Below are 23,577 nucleotides of genomic sequence, written 5' to 3'. Positions count from 1 at the left end.
AAAATAACATAAAATACTAAACTCAAAGTACAAATAAACTAATGGACATCAATCTGAAACTGGAAAAAACAGGAACAAAAAACTGGTACAATAAAGTCTGGCGAACAAAGCCAAGAAACGAACAACAAACCAATGAACATAAGTGAAGGAATGTGACTGATGGATGAATGTGATCTGGGCAAAGAAGGGGACGGAGTAAACAGCACGACCAGGGCGGGAAAATACCAAATTCGAAGGAAATAGCACTCCGCTTTCTGCAAATAGATTCCAAATAATTTCAGGTGTCTGACTTCCTGACTTTCTTATTTGTAAAGGACCCCCACAACACTTTTGTTTTTTTTTCAACAAATTTAATTCCCTTTGTTTCTTGTCTTATCACACAGAACCCGTTTCATTAGGTTCCTTCCTCAACTAACTTAACTATGATATGCAGCCACTAACCCGCTGCTCTTTGTAAAGTTTTTCAGCAACCCTGCACCAACATTACTTGTAATGACCAATCATCACATGTTATAAGTGGGGTATTGGACAGAAGCGTGTGCAGATCTGATCCACAGCTACAGGAAGCACCTGGTGGAGGACATTGCTGCCAAGGGCTTTCCAGGGCTTTACACAAATTTTTTGCACTAAGAGGTTTTTATACTTGTTCTCAATAAGACATGAAAGATCAAAATTTAGTTTTTGTTATTTTGTTATTATTTTAATCACATTATATTAGATAATACTCTTGACTTGACTGCATATCAGATCACATTTTAAAACAAATTAATGCAGAAAAACATGAAATTCCAAAAGGAAAAACGACAATTATTAATCTATTCCCAGACAGTGAAAACGTGTCATTATAAGAAATTTGATGCAACACTTAGATACACATGACTCTGTGTGTTACAGCAACAAACTGTACATTTACATCTACATTGGTTGGAAGTTGAGTCATGGCATCTGTATTAATTTCTTACAAGTCCAGATGCAAGGATTCCAGATGATGTGACATGAATTATTGAGAATCGTCATAGACATACAATGAAGTTATTCACTGAAAACACTGAAAAACCTTTCCCTTGTACTTCTGTTAGACAAATAAAGTTCAAGCAAATTAAAGAAAATACCTTCTGAAATGGGGTTTGTTCATTAAAGTCTCTGCTTTCATTTAAATCAAAACTAGTTCCCTTGCCCTTCATTCCCTGCCCTTCTTGTGATGACCATGGTTATATAATGAGAGGGGAAGTTAAACTAAAGCTGAATGAACTGAACAGTTCAGACATGTTGAGTAAACACAGCAGACGTGAGGAAACCGAAGGCTGCGGTGAGTGTTTGTCATTTAGTTCTATCTTTTCTTACTGAATTAATTTAGGACGGACAGAATTCTTACTAGATTTTAATGTGAGTGTGAAAACCTGTGGTCACAGTGTGTTTTTATGTCTTTCATGTGTTTTCCCTTTCCCAAACAAATCCATCGTTATAAGAAAACAGATACTTGTACTCAATCATCTGTACAAACTTGTAGAAAGTAAGAATTAAAAAAAATGACAAATTACAGCTTAATTTAGTGTCAAAGTCAAAGCCATCTCCTATGTAGTCTATTATTAGTATAGTCTGTAAGTTTGTCTCAATAAGAACCTTTGCAATTGTTTTTAAAGCAAACATATTCACTTATTATCTAATAAAGGATTTTAAGTCATTTTACTGAATGGCTACTCTGTAGTTTTTTTTTTTTGCAAAATGTTGTGCATGTTTTGTTCAATGCAGATACAATTGATTCTTGCGAACAGACAATTCTGCTGTTTTGGACACAAATTCCCCAAAAGACGATTAACAGACCAAATAACAATCTCTCCTCCACCATCAACTGAGATAGTCTTATGTGCGTTTCACCAACCTTCTGTCTGAGTGGTCAATTAGGACCAGACAAGCCATTCTGAAGTATCTACACTGGACCAATCTCAGGAGCAAAAATCCAGATGTCTCAGCACTAAACACGGAGCAACCAACAATAATAATCTGTGCTCTAAACTATATATTATTTTATCTGTTGTAGGAAATTATCTAATAGCGTTATTCAAAAGAATCTTTGAATCTTTGTCTGTGTGACCCCTATTTGCAGCAATAACAACTAAACATTCTCAGTAACTGTTTATCAGCCCTGCTCATCAGCTTGGAGGGATTATCCTGTTGGGATCGCTGACCACTCCATTACCGCCACCTGCTTCATAACAGCCAGAACAGAAAATGTAACTTAACCTTTTCAATATAATGTTAAAGGGCTGGGAGGGGATGTTCCATTAAGGTTATAATTATAGATCCCAAACTTACACAAGAACCCAACAAGACCCTGTAGCTGGACAGATGGATAGAAAGAACATTTAGGTGGGGACAAAAGTGTGAATATTAAGTGCACCAGCGTCAAATCCAAACAGCTGGCAAATTCAGATTAGTTTGAAGTACTTGAAGAAATAGATGCTTGTTGTTTTCTTTGGATTGTAACCTGGTCCGATGTGTAAACACATACTGTACAGCAGACCCAAATGCAGATATACAGAGACTTCCAATAAATACAAGAGGAAGTGGAGTATGTGCATGTTTGTGTGTTCTTTTCCTCCCACAGTCCAAAGACTTCCAGTTAGGTTAACTAGTGACTCTAAATTGTTCACAGGTTCAATTTTAGTGTGAGTACATGCCTTTTCTTCTATCTCATGCAGGATGTACCCGCCTCTAGCTTAGTGAGAGCTGCATTTGGCTTCGGTTCACCCACAACCTTTAACAGGAAAATGGGTTAGAGTAGAATAATAGATGGAAATTGCTTTGTCTTCTTCCAGAGAATCACAACAACATATGACTGTTATCCAGAACAAATCAATCTGAACATCAAAAAATTAAGTGTGCAAAGAACAGAAGTGATAGAATAACTTAGACTATAAGTATATGAGTTAAATAAGAGAAGAAAAGGCACAGTGTACTGCACACTGATAATGATATTGATATTGAATGTGTTGCTGATAATCACTGCAGAGAGTGATTATCAGGTGTCGGTAGTGGCTCAGTTCCTGGTTTCTAAATTCAGCTGATTTGCAGAATATATTTGCAGGTTGAATGGTATAAGATGTATGACATTGGCAGGTTGGGGGGTCAAACGGGTAAAATATGTGGCAAAGAGAACACAGGGAGGTGTTCAGTCATGAAATTAAGGTTATTCTCTCTTTTTAAATGAGAACCAAGTCTTTATTGCCTCTGTTGTCCTGATAATACTTTGCTTATACTTTGTTTTGTGCTTCTGGTTTAGAAATGTTTTTAAGTAATTGCCTTACAACTATTCAATTGGTTGCTACAGCCATGTACATTTTCATTGACGACAATAAAAATGTACATGGCTGATGAGTCTGCTTACACTTGCTAAGCCAGTGACAGTCTCTACATACAACTTGTGTTGTTGCAGCATTTTGCTGTGTAATCATTGAAGCAGTGTTTGTTAAATCTTTAATAGAGTTATTCTCATTTGTGAAACACTTCTGTAAATAAATGTTCTTATCCACAGTAAAGTGACATTTTTGAGGACAAGCAGGTGTTCTTTCTGATTGGAAATCCTAAAGGATCTATTCCCTATCAGCTATCAATACTGGTCCTGCAGACAGTGCGTCACCTTATACTGTTACCTGGTCTATACGGGTTCATCAGTAGACTCCTTCTGTCAGCAGCGTGGATAAAGATTCAACAGCAGGCCTTGACCACAGACAGACCAGCATTGTACAAAGTAAGACTGACTATCTCTGTGCAAGTTGTTCATGTTATCTCTATATTTTAAAAGGGTTAAATTACATTCATTTACAGCTTCATATTTTTTATTCCAGCGGTCTAATGACCATACTGGAATATGGAAAAATATGAAACTCAACATGATTTAGTTGAGAATCGACCCAGATTTATAAGCAGAAACACCGAAAAAGGGATTTTTCTCGTTAATTGTGTTTTTCCTTTGTCTGTTTACCACACTGATAGTAATAATTACTAATTACCACTGATAACTATTCTTTCTTACGTGACAGTGGACAGTGGTCTGAATGAGGTTTTAGCTCAACATAAGATCAGTCAGAGGAGGAGATGTGAATGTGTGACTGAAGGAAGTGATGAAACAGGAAGTGGAACCCTCCTCAACAGGATCTACACTGAGCTCTACATCACAGAGGGACAGAGTGAAGAGGTTAATACCCAACATGAGGTGAGACAGCTGGAGACAGCTTTGATGGGAACCCTCCATGACACTGCAATCAAGGTCCACGACATCTTTAAAGCCTTACCTGCCCAACAGACACACATCAGAGTGGTTCTGACGAACGGTGTCGCTGGTGTTGGAAAAACCTTCTCAGTGCAGAAGTTCACTCTGGACTGGGCAGAGGACTTGGAAAACCAAGATGTCCGTCTGCTGGTTCTGCTTTCATTCAGGGAGCTGAACCTGATCAAAGATGAGCAGTACAGTCTTCTCACCCTGCTCCATGTTTTCCATCCAACATTACAGAAGGTCACAGCAGAGCAGCTGGCTGTCTGTAAACCTTTGTTCATCTTTGACGGCCTGGATGAAAGCAGACTTTCACTGGATTTCAACAACAGGGAGGTTGTGTCTGATGTCACACAGGAGTCATCAGTCAACGTGCTGCTGACAAACCTCATCAAGGGGAATCTGCTTCCCTCAGCTCTGGTGTGGATAACTTCCCGACCTGCAGCAGCCAATCAGATCCCTCCTACATGTGTTGACAGGGTAACAGAAGTACGAGGCTTCACTGACGTCCAGAAGGAGGAGTACTTCAGGAGGAGATTCAATGATGAAGAGCTGTCCATCAGAATCATCTCACACATCAAGACATCCAGGAGCCTCCACATCATGTGTCACATCCCAGTCTTCTGCTGGATCACTGCTACAGTTCTGGAGCACATGTTGACTACAGAACAGAGAGGAGAGCTGCCCAAGACCCTGACTGACCTGTACTCACACTTCCTGCTGGTTCAGACAAAGAGGAAGAAGAACAAGTACGATGAGGGACATGAGTTGTTTGAGGAAAAGAAGAAGAAAAATATAAAAATTAACAAGAAAAAGGAGCGGACAGAGGTTGACAGAGAAGTTCTTCTGAAGCTGGGGAGGCTGGCGTTTGAACATCTGGAGAAAGGAAACATCATGTTCTACCAAGAAGACCTGGAGCAGTGTGGTCTTGATGTCACAGAGGCCTTGGTGTACTCAGGAGTTTGTACAGAGATCTTCAAGAGAGAGAGTGTGATCTCCCAGAAAACAGTCTACTGCTTTGTTCATCTGAGCATTCAGGAGTTTCTGGCTGCAGTCTACATGTTCCACTGTTACACTGACAGGAAAAAAGGGGTCCTGAAGAACCTCCTGGGAAAGGACTATAGTTACTCATCTCTGAATTACTTCCTGAAAAGATCTGTGGAGAAATCTCTTATTTGTAAAACTGGTCACCTGGACCTGTTTGTTCGCTTCCTTCATGGCCTCTCCCTGGAGTCCAACCAGAGACTCTTAGGAGGTCTGCTGGGTCAGACAGAGAACAGTCCAGAAGTCACCCAGAGAACCATCAACAATCTGAAAGAGATGAACAGAGATGAAATCTCTCCCGACAGAAGAATAGTCATTTTCCACTGTTTGATGGAGATGAACGACCACTCAGTTCATCAGGAGATCCAAGAGTTCCTGAAGTCAGAGAACAGATCAGAGAAGAAACTCTCTATGATCCACTGCTCAGTTCTGGCCTACATGCTGCAGATGTCAGAGGAAGCTCTGAATGAGTTAGACCTGATGAAGTACAACACATCAGACCTGGGGCGAAAGAGACTGATTCCTGCTATAAGCAGCTTCAAAAAGGCTCAGTAAGTTCATTGTCAGTGTAACTAATGATAATATAAATTATATTAGGAGTACATAGGCATCCACATAGAAACTGATATATAGTTACTGTTGAAATTACTAGAAACGTTTATGAAGTAAACGTCTGCAGGGGTCAGGTTTGAAGGTTGGAGGTGAATGACATCACATGCTCTGGCTCCATGTGACTGATCGGTGAACTGGAGTCAGCCAAGTAAGGGAGAAAAGTAAATGCCATTTAATATAGTGTGTGAAAATTCTCTGGTGAAATAGTATGGAGAACTCACCTGCAACCTGAAGATCAAAACATGACATATTTGTCCAAAGTATTTGCCCTTCACTGTTGTTCTAGGACACATTGACATCTGAGCAGCAGGGCAACTATAACCTGTGTAATTAAACCTATTTTGAATTTTGTGTTATCTGTCGTCACAGGCTTTCTCACTGTGGACTCTCAGAGACTCACTGTAAAGTTGTGGCCTCGGTTCTGAAGTCCGGCCCTTCCCATCTGAGAGAGCTCGACCTGAGTAAAAATGGAGACTTAAGGGATTCAGGAGTGAAGCTGGTGTCTGCTGGACTAGAGAGTCTAAACTGTAAACTTGAGACTCTGAGGTCAGTCAATTACCTCAAAAAGAATAACATTATAATTTAATAGTGCCACTATCTATTAGTATCTAGTAGTAGAGTTTCATTTATAGCACGCCAATGTGCTAATTAGCTGAAAGCGATAACCATGATATCTAACCCGGTCAAATGTAAATAAAAAAATTCAGAAAGCAATTTGTTGCATCTTTGCAGAAACAAAAACAAAAAACAAAAACATCTCAGTGCTGCCACCATTTGACTAAAACTGGCAATGGGATAAATCCTCTGCCAATACACACTGAACTAATAATATGATGTTTGATGTGTTGTTCAGATAAAAAAAAAAATAAAAATGCCGCCCAGCAAATAACTTAGATAGTTCTACTTTGGTGTCAGTACCACACAGGATACCTGTGTTACCTTACTTGAGACACTGTTGATCAAAACAGCCCAAAATCATATGTCCTTATTTCTAGGCTAAATGTATCTGTGTTAGACACTCTGCCCTGACAGGGGGTGAATATTATATTAGGTGCTTAAACATTAAAATCAACATTTGCATCAACATACTGTAGGTTCTTTATTCTTTTTCATCTCATACAACCCATGACCATTTGTTGTAATCACAACCAAAGGAAGGAAACAGGAATGCCTTTGGTGACCATTGGCAAAATGGCACTGGATCTCAATTATTATTATTATTATTATTATTATTATTATTATTATTATTATTATTATTATTATTATTATTATTATTATCTTTCCAAGGGTCGCTGGAATACTGGAGCCTATCCCAGCTGTCATTGGGCGAGAGGCAGGGTACAACCTGAACAGGTCACCAGCCCATCACAGGGCTGACATAAACGTAAAGTTAGAGATTTATTGAGACTCAAACTCACAGCGTTGAGCAATTTAGATTCAACAATTAACCTAACATGCACATTTGGGATTGTGGGAGGAAACTAAAGTATCCAGAGGAAAGCAGACATGGGGCCAACAGACACACTCCACACAGAAAGGTACCTGGTGGATTTGATCCTGGGTCCTTTTTGCTAACCACCACACCGTGACACCCTGTCATTGTTGTTACTGATATTATCTACATGTTTAATTCCTCTTTCAGGCTGAGCTCCTGCAGTTTGTCAGAGATCAGCTGTGATTCTCTGGTCTCAGCTCTGAAGTCCAACCCCTCCCATCTGACAGAACTGGACCTGAGTGGAAACAACCTGCGGGATTCAGGAGTGAAGCTGCTGTGTGGTTTTCAAAAGAGTCCACAATGTAGACTGGAGACTCTGAGGTCAGTTCACTTTGTTGACTGTGAAAAATATAAATATAGTAATAAGTAGAATTTTAATCTTATTTTATCAGCAGACAAAAAAATGCTTTCCTTCAATTTCACTTAATTTTAGTGAGTTGTCACGAATAATGTTTGTTTACTGAAATTAAACCTTCAGAAATCATACACTTGGATTAGAGCTGACATCAGGTATGGATCAGTAGGTTTTGGTCACCACAACTCCCTCTTTCTATTGCAAACGTATAAAATTTCTCTCAAAATATGGCAACGCTGTAAAAGGTCTATGCGTAAAAATGCACAGCCCTTGTTTCATGCAAAATGCATTATGCTACATTTAGTAATTTGATTTATCTAAAACATCAAATCACTAAAAAAGCTAAAGTGGGGAGAGGAGAATAAACCAATGTGCCACCAGAAGACATGTTTTGTGACATGTAAGTGCCATTTTTCAATTGCATAGTAAATTGTGAAAGAGTATAACAGTGTTGTGAATACTGGGAGTGAGGTGAGCAGAGTTAGGTAGCTCGTAGGATCATGGAACCTTTGCGTTGGCAGTGTCTTTTTCTGTTTTCTGTGTGGTGTCGAGACCAGACTCCTTTTTCTGGCAAAGCACAGTCGGAAAGAGGGAGTGTAGGCCCAGTTTAGTGTGACGGTGTTGTTCAGGTGTCAGAGCTTTGAACCTGATGCAGCAGCCGCTAAAAGCTGGTTCGAAGATATGTGGTGATGTTTCTGTGTGGGCTGATCAAAATTGAAACATGCTGCTGCATTCTGGATTTGAAAAGGTCTTATTGTACATAATGGTAGCACTGTCAGTAGAAGTTACAGTAGATCATACGGGAAATAACAAGTTTTAGTTTCAGTTTTGGATCTATTTCAGTGTTGAGTAAAAGTATTGTAGTAAGTTTTTATTCTGTCATATGTGATTTGATATTTATCTTCTAATTCCAGATGTGACTGAGGTCAGCAGCATGTTATGAATCAGTGTTGACATGAATAGTTGTATGAATGTTGTGGTGACATTTGGATGATGTCTGTAGAAGGCTGACATTATGATGATCCACAATAACAGACAGACAAAGTCACTCTACTCATTTTAGAGGAAACATCATTGATTAGGACATATCTGATTGATTATTAATGATTTGATCTACATGGTTTATACTTTATTCAGGTTGAACAACTGCAGTTTGTCAGAGATCAGCTGTGATTCTCTGGCCTCAGCTCTGAAGTCCAACCCCTCCCATCTGACAGAACTGGACCTGAGTGGAAACAACCTGCAGGATACAGGAGTTAAGGTGCTGTGTGGTTTTCTGAAGAGTCCACAATGTAGACTGGAGACTCTGAGGTGAGACACTGTTTTTATTCTGGCGTCGTAGACATTGTGTCTTCAATTGCCCGTTTATATCATTGTTGTGAACATGGCAATTTCCATCTATCTGGCACAAACTTGGACTCCTTAGTAAACGGACTAGAATATGACTCTGGACATGTATTCAGCTTAACTGGTTGGTAGAGTCTGTCACAACCATGAGGCAGGAAATTCTAGTTAGCTCTGTGCTGAAACTGCTATGATGTGAACTGAAGACAGGTTATATTCTTAAACACAGCAAAATTGACTTGAAGCCGTGTAATACGCTTTGGTATGATACATCGGCTATGTACTGTAGCCTGATGTGTGATATGTGTGACTAAGAAACACATTTGACAATGTGTTTGGTGTTCCTCACAGGGAATTACGTGATTTCATGTTAAAGTACATTATCGGCTTGATGTTTGGTGAAACAATAGCATAGGACATCATAGGTTTAGCGTACAGAAGAAATAATTCAGCTTTATATTCTAGGGACCTGATAACCTGCCAAAAGCTTACAATAGCAAACCAGCCACACACATGAACACACAGTGAAATTGGGCTGTTTGTTTCAATCCAAATCAATGGCCTAATGTTCTTGCCCTAGCAATTTATCACGCTCACGTTCTAACTAACCAAAGGGCGATGAGCCTCCAGCTTGCGACTGGAATTTTTAAGATTAAACACCAGGCAAAATGATTTAAATACGAGACATACTGTCCTACCTCTTCTGAGTGTGATAGGATTTATTCTACAGTTAACTATGCAGATGGTCTGAGCTCTGTCTGCAGTGCTGAGGAAGGACGAGCATCTCTCCTCACTGCACCTCCGGCTCTGACAGCATGTCAGGAGGTGCAGGTGGCTTTCTGACATGGTGATGGTACAGACTATCAATCAATCAATCAATAAAAATGTTATTGTCCCTGGGGGGCAATTATTTTTGAAGGAGCACAGTAGCACAGAGAAAACAAGACACAGTCAACATAAAGTACATACTGGAAGGAGGCTGAAGACACGACACTACACAGCACCACACTTATACACACTCATATGATGATATTATGTTATTATTATTATCTTATTCAATAAAAGCTCTTTAGAACTATGACATTAAGGCTCTGTCAACCTGAAACTACCAGAACCAGCCGTCGTAGACCAAAAAGAAGTTGAGAATATGTCCATAGTGAAATTATTATCGCAGTAATAATTCATTTCAAGCACAGTGTTAATGCAGAAATCAGCCCAAATGATGGAGGAGCTGAATGCTGCAGCGACTCCATCGCCCCTACTTCCTGCAGTTAAGCTCATGTCTTGCAGTTTAACCTTTCCATGTCTTATTTGTCCTGATAGCTAGATAATGTTAGACCTACATCAGTCTGCAGAGTATAGACTCCTGCCCCCTGCTTCTTTGGGTCTATTGTGGGTCATAATAAAGTTATGTTAATAAAAGTTCTCTCTTCCATTTACCATCCCACTTTCCACGCTTCACTGGCATTTGCACAGCACCAGCCTCTGTTCACATGCTATTTTTCTTCTTCTTCTTCTTATTATTATTATTTGTATGAATATGAAGTAATAAATTTAGTTTGGTTTCTGAGTGTGACCACTACAGCAGGGGAAACAAAGTCAGCTCCCCTGAGTCAGGTATAGCTTGCACACTGATCAACCAACAAAGGCAGATTGAAAATTGGTGTGCATACAGCACACGACTGCATATCAACATATTAGGGTGGATGTTGAAGTTGGTGTACACTGGGCCAAATACTGAAAATCTTCTAATATGTTGTAATCTCCCCTGGAGTGGTACTTGGTTGAATGCTTGGCTGTCTCATGCTTCAAGAGAGGTGTGATCAACCAACAAAGAGTTTCAAGCAACAGGTTTGTTTTCTAAAGTTACATGTTTTTTCTTTATTTAGATTGAGCCTCTGCAGTTTGTCAGAGATCAGCTGTGATTCTCTGGCCTCAGCTCTGAAGTCCAACCCCTCCCATCAGACAGAACTGGACCTGAGTAACAACAAGCTGCAGGATTCAGGAGTGAAGCTGCTGTGTGGTTTTCTGGAGAGTGCACAATGTAGACTGGAGACTCTGAGGTCAGACACCTTTTTTGTTGTTCTGTGCAGAGATTAATAAAATGAAAAAAATGTGGTGACACAAAATTGCAAACACAAGGTTGATGTTATACTGATAAACACCAAGTATCTTAATAGGACATTTCTGTTCACCAAACGAGAAAATGAGCCATCGCCCTTACATTTTGAAGAGGACTCCTGTTTCACTTAGTTCTCCTAGTGAGTTTTAGGACAAACAGGTCAGAAACAGAAATATATTAAACAGAATAGGCACTACGGCAGAGCAAAGGTGAACTAAACATTTATCTAAACATCTAGAACAGTTTTACCTTAAATGACTCATATTTTATGTTTTATTCTTTATTCAGATTAAGTAACTGCAGTTTGTCAGAGATCAGCTGTGATTCTTTGGCAGCAGCCCTGAAGTCCAACCCCTCCCACCTGAGAGAGCTGGAGCTGAACCACAATGAACTGCAGGGATCAGGAATAAAACTTATGTGTGGTTTTCTAGAGAGTCCACACTGCAGACTGGAGACTTTGAGGTCAGTTACCTATCACAGTTGATATGTTTCTTTAAAGATGGATTTCTTTGAACCAGAACAAACTCCACACAATAGCAAACACTTCTCTCTTTGTCCCTCTCGTCTGTTTATGCAACTACTTCACTGACCACATATGCCTCCACGGCCAGTCCCATGTGCAAATTACCATTAGCTGCTATCTGACAGTGTCTTTTACAGCAGCATTGCAGCAACATACACTGTTTTCAGACATGCACTGGAACCCTGAACATATCCAGGCAATACTCAAGTGAGCTCCATGTTAGAAAGAGAAACATCTGGTCTAGAGCTTATTTTATTTTTAGCCAGAAAACATGAAATCAACTAAAACAGTAAAACAGGAAACCGCAACAACCAATAAAATCCATACAAATGCATTTAACTTAATTCTTACATTTGAATCCACTTAGCAGCATTAAAACAATATGAAACTTGACTTAGCACTACCATGAGACTATTTAGACAGGCCTTGCTCAAAAGTATTGTACAAATGAATATCTTTGCACACAGCAGTGCTGCTCTAGGAGGGGTCGTGTGAGCTTTGGCAGCATTTCTTCACAATTTGTTTTACAACAATATATAAAAGATTTTCAGAAGTAGCATTTAGTTTAACTCAATGAAAAATACACAATTGAACAGTTTCTGTTCTTTTGATTTCTGTTTTTTAATTTATTCTTTATTCAGATTGAGTTGCTGCAGCTCTTCAGAGATCAGCTGTGATTCTCTGGTCTCAGCTCTGAAGTCCAACCCCTCCCATCTGACAGAACTGGACCTGGGTGAAAACAAGCTGCAGGATTCAGGAGTGAAGCTGCTGTGTGGTTTTCTGGAGAGTCCACAATGTAGACTGGAGACTCTGAGGTCAGACCATTTGTTTAGTTGACATTTTTAGGTGACATTAATAAAGTTGTGCTCAAACTAAACTGCAGACAGAAGGCTGATATTTACTGATCCACACTGAGGATCGTTACGGAAACGTTTGTTTTGTTCTGTGATTTAGTCCATTGACAGAATTATCAGACAGGAGCAAATCTGTTCTAGTACTAGAATAGAAACTGCTGTGCACCAAAGACATTTGGGTTTAAGATTAAAAGATGGAACCAAAATTCATCTTCTTATTGGATGCAATGTACACCCTAATACTTAAAACAACAGAGGATAGGACCTTTTTTTAACCAGCCCCAAAATGTAAAACGAATTTAAAGTATTAGAACATCAAATAATAATTCAGATTTAGCTATGAAGACTGTATTTTATTGAAAAATTAATAACTCAACGTGAAAACCAGAGATCCGTCTATGGGAGCAAAAGAGCAATTTATAAATCTGGGAAAAACGATTGGTGACACTACAAACAGTGGACATGGTCACTTCAACAATTTGGAGTATCTTGAAAAAGAAAGAAACCACTGGTGTACTGACAACACACACAGAATGGGTCAAACAGCCAAGGTGTTTCTGACATTTCGAGAGTTGTAGAAAAAAAACAAAAGCAACAGAGACCTCATCAGCGACCTGCACATAGCAATAGTAAAGGTATAACAATGCACCGATCAAAAAATTAATTAGCAGAAATACAGATGCCAAACCACAAGATGGAAAAGAATTAGTGTGATGAACTAACGAATGGGATCCTGCTATAACAAACAAAAAGGGATTCTGTAACAAACAAACAAACAGGACAGAATAAAACCAAAAGGTTTTTTAATCCACCCAGTCTAAAAAAAAAAAAAAGGACACAGGAAACCAAACTAGGTGGGAAAACACGACAAGAAATACAGACAAAACAAACCAGGACAACTAAGTGACAACAAAATCCACTGCACTGACGCAGGAAAAATACAAACTAACGTACAGACCGAAAAATAAAAAGTGACACCGAAAACTCGAAAACCTGGAGAAGCAAATCAAAAAAAGAAAACTGTTGGTTGATATGGGTTATTGTAAATGAGGGAATATGAAGACCGACTTTAATTTACTTTAAACCCGTCTGTTCCGATACTTTTGGATGGGACTGTTTAATCACCAGCTGATGGTTTTAACTGAACCCTTCCAGAAAACAGTTTGCACTGAAATATCCCCAACCACAACGCCACAATATCAAGTTCTCTATGTGACTGTTTCTCCCTTAAAATTAATATTACTGCATTAAATATATATTAAGTTAGTACATCATGGTTCTGATGCCGTGTCATTCCATAAAATATCTGGCCTACAGTATTATGTATTTAAAGAGTCAAGCAGGAACCTTTTGTCAAGCTTCATGTCTTATACTTTATTCAGATTGAGTTGCTGCAGTTTGTCAGAGATCAGCTGTGCTTCTCTGGTCTCAGCTCTGAAGTCCAACCCCTCCCATCTCAGAGATTTGACTCTAAGTGGGAACAAGAACTTGAAGGATTCACATGTGAAGCAGTTATCTGACCTAATGAAGAGTCCTCTCTGTAGACTGGAGACTCTGAGGTCAGTAGACGTTCTGTATCCATACTGTTTTCACCAGTATTGTAATAAACACAGTTACAATCACAGCAAAGATTGGTTTTATAAAGTTAACTTATCTAAATGTAATTACTTTAATCACATTGCAACTGTTGTGTCTGTTTGTTCAACAGGTTTGGCTGGGGAAGGGTGATTAAAGCTTCCGAAGAGGAAACATGTGAGGACTGAAAGCGTGTCTTCATTTCAGCACTTTTAATAAAATGGGATCTAAAAATTTGCGTGCTCTCACTTTATCACGTTACTTTTTTTCTGACTTTAATTCTTTCTAAACATTTTCAGTGAGCGTGCTGCATGCTGATGACAAAGAAGACTGGTGTTCAGAGAGGCAATTTTTGTTAGCTAAAGGTGAGAAAATCATATTACAGATCAGAATTACTGTGCTTTTAACATACTCAAGCAGACTGTAACTAGTGCCAATGCAGAAAAAGACCAATGACTGAAAAGCGTCATAATGATAATACATTTATTTATAGAGCACTTTTCTAAACGTGTTACAAAGTGCTTCACATGAGAGACAAAAAACACAGTGAATTATCACTCTCTCCAGATCTGAGTGAACAGTGCAGCTGATGAATGTTAGAGTGGATATAGAAAAACATACAGTAATGTATCAGCCCAGTAGTACAGCATCAGACAGAATCATATATTGCATGTACAATAATCTAGAAGACAACAGCAAACGCAGTATTAATTAAAATACTGAAGACAGAACAGTAGCAGGTATCTGTTCATGTTGATAGACGATAGAAAGTAAGTAACAGTAAACTGAAGTGTGTCTTCTCCTTATCAGGTGACTCAGAGGATGAACTGGACCCAAACACAGAAAAGAGAAAGGCAGATGTATATGAACAGGACACAAAGGTGAGAGAAAACCTTACTCCCTGATATTCCAGCAGATTAAAACAAACCAGATCTTTTTAACCAAATACCTAAAGAATCCAGCTGATACCTACTGTAGCTGTGCATGAATGAAAGAATGAATACAGTATATAATAAATGTTCAGGGGAGTAGTCTAACCTGTTCCAGATACAGTAGTTGTGTAGAGTCATGGCTGTTGGCTGGAATTACTTCCTGGCAGGGTGTGGAGAGGATGCGAGCTCTTCTCCATGATGTTCCTAAGTTTGTTCATCATCCTCTGTTCAATTTTAGTTCAATACAGTTTATGTAACAGTGACAAATCACAACAAAAGGAAACATACAGCTCTGAAGCTACTGTTATTTAATTGTACAATTAAATAACAAAGTAAACTTGTTAATTTTAAAATAAACCGCTGTATCTGAATTAAGCCGTTTATCTGCAATCAGGTCCTACGCATTAGCCCATGTGCACTGTGAAGCGAGCACACACAGCTAACTCTTACACTAACCTTTTTGGTCTCATATATTGTTTTACTTTTCACATTTCTAGGTGTTACCCTTCAGCTTTAGGATATGTGGAGCTAATTACTTAATGGAAGCTCTTATTTTGGGGTTTAAGTTGTATGTGGACATATTTTTACACCTTTTGAGTTAATAATGGTCAAGACCTCTGCTTTGATGTCATTCTCAGTAACATTTCTGCACAGACTACAGAATCTACTCCAAACCACAGATGTAATCTGTAAATAGTAACTTATGCCATTATCAGTCCACTCAGATTTAGAGTCATTTCCTCTCCAACCTGGACATTGTGCTCGAGTTTGAACTGTGTAAAATTATATTTAGTTTGCTTCACTGAACACAAGTTGGTCATGTCTTGAAAAACAAAAAAATTATTTTCTGAATTCCAGCATTCACCAAACTTCACACCTGAACTACAAACTGAATCTGAACAAGTCTCATACAGGTGAGCAAAGCACATGTTGCTGCTTTAAGTGCATACGTTGTTCTGATCAATATTGAGATTTAAGTATGAAACAGAAGGAGGAAACTAAGTAAGTAGTAAATAAGTAATTTAAGTATTTTCACCATAGCCCAGCATATTCTTAGTGCAAGTTAATGTAACAGCCACATAAATCTAACTTTACTTCTTATTATTAAAAAATTTGTTTTGTCATGAAGAAATATTGAGTGAAAATAGTTTAGTTTATTGCTAATTTGCTAAATCTTAGCAGGAGAAGGCTGCAACATTTTGTTAATCTATATATAAATAAATAAAGGACATCGTTTAAAAGGCATAGCATCACATACACCTGTATTTGGTGTGTGATATATTACAGCTTCTGAGTTCCCCCCGTTAAGTAACGTTTGTTTTCTAATTGTTCGTCCCCTTTTTCCTGTTGTTTTTCAAAGTTGAGGAAGTTGAGCCTAAAATTGACTCATCCCGGGTTTACCAGACTTAGACAGACGTGGTCATTCAGCCCTTCTGTGTCCTACAGGTTCAGATGTCCTGGTCCCGGTATGTTCCAGTGTATTTTGACTGGGCTGATGTTTGTCATGAGTCAGGAGGCAGAGCTCCAGTATGAGACTATCGAGTGGGATGAGACCCTACTTCAACAAGCTGGCAAGAAACCTGCAGGGCCGCTGTTTAATATCAAGTGTTCTAAGGATGCCATCTCTCAGCTCCACCTCCCACACTGTGAAACAAAGGAGGGTACGAATATTACTGGTCTTATGATTAAAGAGTTTTATATAGAGCGATGGTGGAACTCTATAGTCTGTATGTTGTAGTTAGTCTCCTGCAAAGGTCTTTACAACTACAGTATTAACAACATCCATCCCAACACCCACATTTAAGTATGTGTAAGGAAATGCTAGTTGATTATATTTATGGATGACACTGAGGACTGATTTCCACACCTTATTCACTCCAGTAGAAGAAATTAAAACAACACAGATTGTCTTCTGACATCTCCTGCACGTCTGACTCATATATACACAAGAATAACAAAGCCTACATTGAGAACAGCTGCTAATATACCTGCAGAGCTATGTTAGACACATGGCCCAAAAAACTAGTGTAGCACAGGCCCATCAAAAAGGAAAAAAAACAAAAGAACACATTTTGAAATGCACCATGACAAAACATCTATAAACCCAAGAAGGCCATTTTATTCAGAATCAGTCGGCAATAGACCGAAACACTGACTTGATCACGAACAACATCCTGCCTGGACATGGTTTGTATCAATCTATCGAAGACTGCCAAATCTAGACCTGACCTTGGACAGTACACCTGAAAGATCGCAGTGTGTGAGAGAGAACCGACCAACAGAGTGTAAAGTATGTGGGTTGTTGGTTGACTACAGCCACATCAGAAGGTTCATCAGCGCCTGATCCACCCACAGCTCCAGAATCACAGGTCACGAACTGACCTGCCACAAGGTCGTCAGGCGGGGTCGAGGCATGCTGGGGTTCATAGCCCACACTTGTCGTGCCAGTTGCATGCCTTCTAATCCATTCCATGGTTCTCCTGCCAGAGTCCACAGGCTCCAGATCTGTCAAATGACCTTCTCCATTCCTCAAACCGACAGATGTAGTATTTTCACTTCCAGCATCCCCACAGCCGACATCACTCTCTCTCAAACAAACAGTCCTCGTCAATTCTCCCTCAACATCGAAGCCTGGAGCCAACGATCCTCCAACTGACAAAGACGAGAGCAGGCGAGACGCACTACTTGCATCCTCTACTGAAGAAAGTTGACCAGCAAAAGCAGGTTCCTGTGGACCATCTTCTCCCATCCACTGGCTGTGTCACAGATCCTGTATTTGTGTGTTGCCGCATCCATCCACTGTATAGATGGTTGATTTCAACTTATCAGCAAGTTTCAGCTTTTGCTTCAGGAGATCATGCTACCCAAGGTCTGGTTAAAGTGTTCCACATCCCATTTCCCATTGTATGGTAGGGGGCGGTGTGAGATTTCCTGTCTCCAGAGACCTGAAGAAGTTCAAAATGGTCTGATATGACTTAAGATATCAATGGACTTATTTCTGGAGTCCTCATCACACCAAATGCAAATACAGACCAGCTCCAGAGGTCTAGTTGTTTTTATACTTTCTAGTGGAGCTCTCACCTCAGGCTCTGCTGTCTTGCTGACAACGATAAACATAGTCCCTTACATCTCTGTTAATGATCGGCCAAAAGAATCTCTGTCTTGCCAAATACAGGGTCCTAGACTGTGCCTGATGTCCAGCTATGTCAACACTTCTCAGGACTTTGTCACTGGGACAACGTATTGATAGCACTTCCCTCCAGATATATGGTCCCTCGAAGCTCTGTACAACACACCATTGCTCACAACAAGCACCCTGGGTCCTGCACGTCTGACCCCTATATACAAGAATAACAAAGCCTGCACTGAGAACAGCTGCTAATATACCTGCAGAGCAGAAACCTGCAGTACCACAGGTGTGCTAAGCCAACTTCATTAGAAAGATAAAACTTACAAAAGTAGTCAAAACAACACAAAAAAGGTCAAGTAACACATTAAACAGACAATAACTAACATACAGTGAGGTATGCAACATAAACAATCATTTTTTACGAGAAAATAATAAAATAGCACCGACAGCATTTCTCCACACAACTAAGCAGAGAGTGGGGGAACTACGGCAACTCAGAAGGTACTAAAAGGACGATGTGCAGCAAAGAGATCTCACAGAAAACAAGAACATTTTAAAACAGGATTGTTCAATGAGATAAAATTCACACTGCCAATTCACAACATTTTTTAAACTCTCTTACACAAAGATTTGGTTACATTAATTTAATTCCCGGTGTCATTTTTTATCAACTATACAGCATTTAAGGAAGTCAGAAAACCTCCGATGTTCACATTAAAAGCCTCTGGTTTCTGATTATTCAGTTCTGGTTTGAAAAAGCTCTGATGTCCATATGTACAACACTTGAGCAGATGTAGAGTTGAGGAGCCAGCAGGGCAGAATGGACTGATCAGTGTTGTTCTTGCCAATCTGTCCAACACATTTTTATGTAATCCAAGTTATTGTATTAGGCTGAGTTTCCAAATCCTATCAAATTTAAAGTTTAAAATGTAAAATTTGTAAACATTTCTTGAGAAAAGTTGGAATTTAGTGCAAAGTTAAGTGTTACTATCTTTATTCGCTTTATACTTTTCTCTTTATTAATTCTTTCTTCATTGTCAATGTGGAATTAATGCGAGTCTGACACAGGCCACAAGATCACACCCTAACTGGCTTCCCACCCACCAACACCAACATTTGCATTTGATAAATTACCCAAACTGGGAACGGGCTCAAATTCTTCAGTGAACAGATGAACCATTGTAGAATTAAAATAAGGAGCAGTGACTTTCACTTGTTGTTGTGCAACAGACATTAATCACTGTGTTTTCCCAGCTCTGCTCTCCGGAGGCCTGTCAGTCGTCCAGATCACTGATGATAGAATGAGCTTCCTCCAGCAGCTGGAGATCACAGACACTCATGTGGTTGTCGAAGTCCCTCATCTCTCTGCTTTTGGCCTTGCCTGGGATCTTGTACCGGGGCTTTTGAAACCACTTAGCAGCCAAGTGTTGCTGTTCCTCCGACCACCAAACCCAAAGACACAGCGGCAAAACCTCAGTGTTTTACTCCTGCCAAGCAACATCCCCCTGGAAGAGGTAAAGATTTATCAGATGTTACAGCTTTTTCTTTCTAGTTTGTTCATCTTGCAACAGATTCACTCTTAGCTGGGCTGATGTTAGTGAAACACTGCAAACATAACACACATATATAATGTGAGTTAAGCTACCTGAGCGATCAGCTGCACACCTGATGTCTGTCACCTGCGTCTATTATAACTTAATGGACATAACATTTTTCAGCTATGTTGCATTGTAGAGTTATCAATGTAGAAAATATTTTATGTCAGCCTGTTTCTGTGATGTATTGAAGAACAATTATAAGCAAAAGTTCCATTGGCAAATAAATGAAATGGATGTAGAGTCCCTTTCCTCATGACTGCTCCAGTTCACTATGGCATCTTTTCTTTATCAGTGCTCCAAGCTGCAACCTTTTGTTATAACTGTATGAAAACAACAATGCTGATATGTTGAACACCTCTACCAAAGATAAACCCTATAATTACAACGATCTGTTGTCTCTTCAGGTCAAAGCACAACATAAAGACTCTAAGTACATCCAGGTCCCTTCCAAATGTGACCTCTTCAAAGATCAGAGTTACACTATTGAATGTCCCGAGGCCTTTAAAATACAGCCAAACGTGAGTATTTCACATAAGTTCAGTGTCATTATCAAAACAATAACAACGAACAGGAGACTTAACAATTCATTGTCCCTGAACACATCATGTTGCACCAAATGTTTCTACTTATTCACCACAGTATCTTGGACATTTTCTGAAACTATTGCATAAATTTATGCCTTTAAAAATAAACACACACATCTGCTTTTCAAAATTTTTTGGCATTAATTTTATTTTTATTTTTTCTAATTCTATTTTGAACATACTTTGTTGTTTTTCATCTTAAAGTGATGCCTGAGCTTTTTGAAAATAGACGGTTGTAGGATTCTCAGTAGGAACATTAGTTAATACCCTCTACACTATAGACAGTAAACATCATACAGAGCATTATCATGCAGCAGATCCATTGATTTTAATAGTTTTGATGTTACAATATTTACAATAAATGGAACTTTATTTATTGTTTACATTTCAACACTGTTTACATTTTTAAGCAAGCTGTTACTGAATGTTTTAAATTTTGTTTTTGTATGATTCAATGATAATTTGTTAAGAAAATCATTGCATTTAGCAACAACTGAACTGTTTTACTGAGAAAACAAATTAACACCATCTGTGAATAATGTACTTCTTTACCTCACTACTTCCATTATAAAGATGCTGACACTGTTCTACTGGTTTTCAGAAAGCAACGTTTGACCTGAAGTTTGGATCAAACTACCATCCAATGTTTAAGATTCGCCTGCTCTCAAACACAGAAGAATTGACCATAAGTGTCCAAGATGAAACGAGCACTGAAGTCTGGAAGCATAAAGTTGATCTGACCGGTAAAGTCTTCATCCTCCTGCAGTTTCCCTCCACCCGGCAGAGCAGAAAAGAAACAAGCAGTAGTTATGGATTGAGCTGCGTTCCCTTTATTCTGAGTTGATGCTCATAAACTAAACAACACTGACATATTAGCTGATGGAAAGCTTCTGCATTTTCACTCTATATTATTTTAAAAGTTTTAGACGTGTTAACGCCACACAACCTGACACATACAGGAAGAGAGAGATGATCTTTTACCTCTGAGGATGTTTAGTGAAATTCTAAAATGTGATCAACACATTAGCAGGTTTTGAATGCTGATTTATTTATCATATAATGATGATGATACTAAACAACAGCATAAATTAGGCCCATAATGACTCACATTGTTAATCTTGCAGGTACTGATCCACCTGAGGCAGCAGAGACTGTGCCAGCAGAACAAAAACTGAAGTCTCTTCGGATACAGTTCATCGACAGAGTTTCTAGACCTGTTCTCCGTAGGCTGCTGGATAAACTCCTGGAGCGTGGAGTGATCACTGATGGTGAAATGGAGGAAATCGCTGAAAAACCGATCAGAGCAGAGAAAGCCAGAGTATTGATCGACACAGTGCGGAAGAAGGGAATAGAAGCCAGTTTAGCTCTGATTGATGCTCTCTGTGTGGTGGATCCATGTCTCTCAGCAGAGCTGAAACTGTTGCAGAGACAGCTCCAACCGTGGCGTACCAAGGGCAGGAAGAGACATCTGGACGAATGTCGGATTCTGTGATCAGTTCGAACTTTGAACATGCACATAAGCAAAAGTGATTATACTGCTAATGTTAAACGTCTGTGAGCGGCTCTCCACATTTTAGTTTTATCTATTGTTAAAAAAATATATGTTTAAGATGAATAAAAACAAAAACTAATTTGAAGTTTAACATACTAAGAATAACAAATGGCACCAACGAATTATCTTTAGGATAGCAAAATAGAAAGAGTTTATATTTTAAACATGACACAGTAATAAAACTGGAGTGTAAAATTTAACTTGTTGGTAAACCTAATGAACTTCCACACCTTCTAAAATATCCTCATTTAATTTGAAGAAAAACTTAAATACCTAAATTCACCAAACAAGTACAGGACAATCACGTCAAGCTGCACCCAGTGGTTTTAATAGACTCAAAGTGCACTGGGCTGGGGGCTGAATTCACCAACACCAACCGTTATTACAGCTCACATAGTTAATACCGGAGTTAAAATAAACAACCTTTATCTAATATATGTATGTATTAAAGACACATAGCAAAGTTCCACCATGATTATTCTCTGTAAAGAACTAAATACAATATTTTAACAGCATTAACTCAACAAATACATGCTGGGAAAACTACCAAATATGTTCATTTGTTTTGTATTGAATAACCTTAATTTAACAAGTTGAGTAAACTCCAATAACTTAATTCATTTAACTCTGATATTAAGTTAAAAACTTGTAGTTCTAGTCAGAAGGAGTTGAAATGAACATGCACAATGTAGCTGACCTTGCTCCAACTAGGGTTCAACTACAATTTGTGAATTTTACCAACATCAAATATGAAAGACCAACTTTTAACAAGAACCTTAACTACTTTGGTATAGTTTACAGTACAATTACATATTTTTTGTTCAGTGGAATAAAAATTGTACTAGTAATTTTACTAAAAATTTCACGTTTTTATTTTTACAGTGCATGCTTCTGGCACGCTGACTGTAAATTTGTACTAGCTGAGCAAACTGTGTGGTCTCTCTGTGAGTACAGCCTTTAATAACTACACAACCTCCCGTACAGTCCTTCACAATCCTGCATTTAACAATGAAGGTTTGTCAAAAAGGGAAAATAGTTCCAAATGATTTGAGTGGTTTCCTATTAATTCTTTGTTTCTACGTGTGTGTATGTAGTTGGAAGTTGAAAAATAAACTCTGCATTTATGCTTTTATACTATGACTAAGCAGAAGTTGTTTCTCTCCCTGGTTCTATTCTTTAGAAAAACAATCCAATCAGTGAAAGCGTGATTAAAGTGTGTGATTTCAAAGCAGATGATGTGACTTCAGCTGTAGTTAGTACCTTTGAACAGCAGGTGGTGCTGCTGCAGCAACACTGAGCTGAGACTCCAACATACAACAGAGTGTTTTTGTCTCATCTGCACTCAGACAGGCAGACACAGGGAGACAAGCTGGTTCACACCTGACACATAGACAATTAAATCATATCAACACAAATATCAGGTTCAGCTGTGAAACAGGAATTTATTTTACTGCTTGAGTTACTAGTTACTTACAGTGAATGTGATGACATTTCTCAAGATCTCCTGATTGTTCTTAAAAACCAAAACATCAGCTGATTAGTCAAGAACATATTCAGATGAATTCAGCATTATAGTAATTGGAG

At 38.8% G+C, this 23,577-nt stretch overlaps 1 protein-coding gene across 1 annotated transcript; it reads left to right on the top strand.

Moving 5' to 3' along the window:
• Window positions 1–1,261: 1,261 nt before the first annotated feature.
• Window positions 1,262–23,125, top strand: LOC113163506 (NACHT, LRR and PYD domains-containing protein 12-like). Its single transcript, XM_026362228.1, has 19 exons — window positions 1,262–1,309; window positions 3,536–3,751; window positions 4,044–5,868; window positions 6,299–6,475; window positions 7,572–7,745; window positions 8,917–9,090; window positions 11,013–11,186; window positions 11,534–11,707; window positions 12,410–12,583; window positions 14,005–14,181; window positions 14,331–14,374; window positions 14,497–14,562; window positions 15,008–15,078; window positions 15,988–16,043; window positions 16,576–16,790; window positions 19,514–19,773; window positions 20,262–20,375; window positions 21,043–21,184; window positions 21,566–23,125. Coding segments are annotated over exons 2-19 (4,386 nt in total). The 5' UTR covers window positions 1,262–1,309; window positions 3,536–3,750; the 3' UTR covers window positions 21,934–23,125.
• Window positions 23,126–23,577: the final 452 nt, after the last annotated feature.

The sequence above is a fragment of the Anabas testudineus genome, chromosome 2 (assembly GCF_900324465.2).
Source record: "Anabas testudineus chromosome 2, fAnaTes1.2, whole genome shotgun sequence".
NCBI lineage: Eukaryota > Metazoa > Chordata > Actinopteri > Anabantiformes > Anabantidae > Anabas > Anabas testudineus.
This window is presented reverse-complemented; position numbering and strand designations above follow the sequence as displayed.

Bases quoted from the DNA above. Each gene is read 5' to 3' on its own strand.
- LOC113163506 (XM_026362228.1), top strand. The intron at 12,584-14,004 runs GTCAGACCATTT...TACTTTATTCAG, and splicing joins TGTAGACTGGAGACTCTGAG to ATTGAGTTGCTGCAGTTTGT. The intron at 20,376-21,042 runs GTGAGTATTTCA...ACTGGTTTTCAG, and splicing joins CCTTTAAAATACAGCCAAAC to AAAGCAACGTTTGACCTGAA.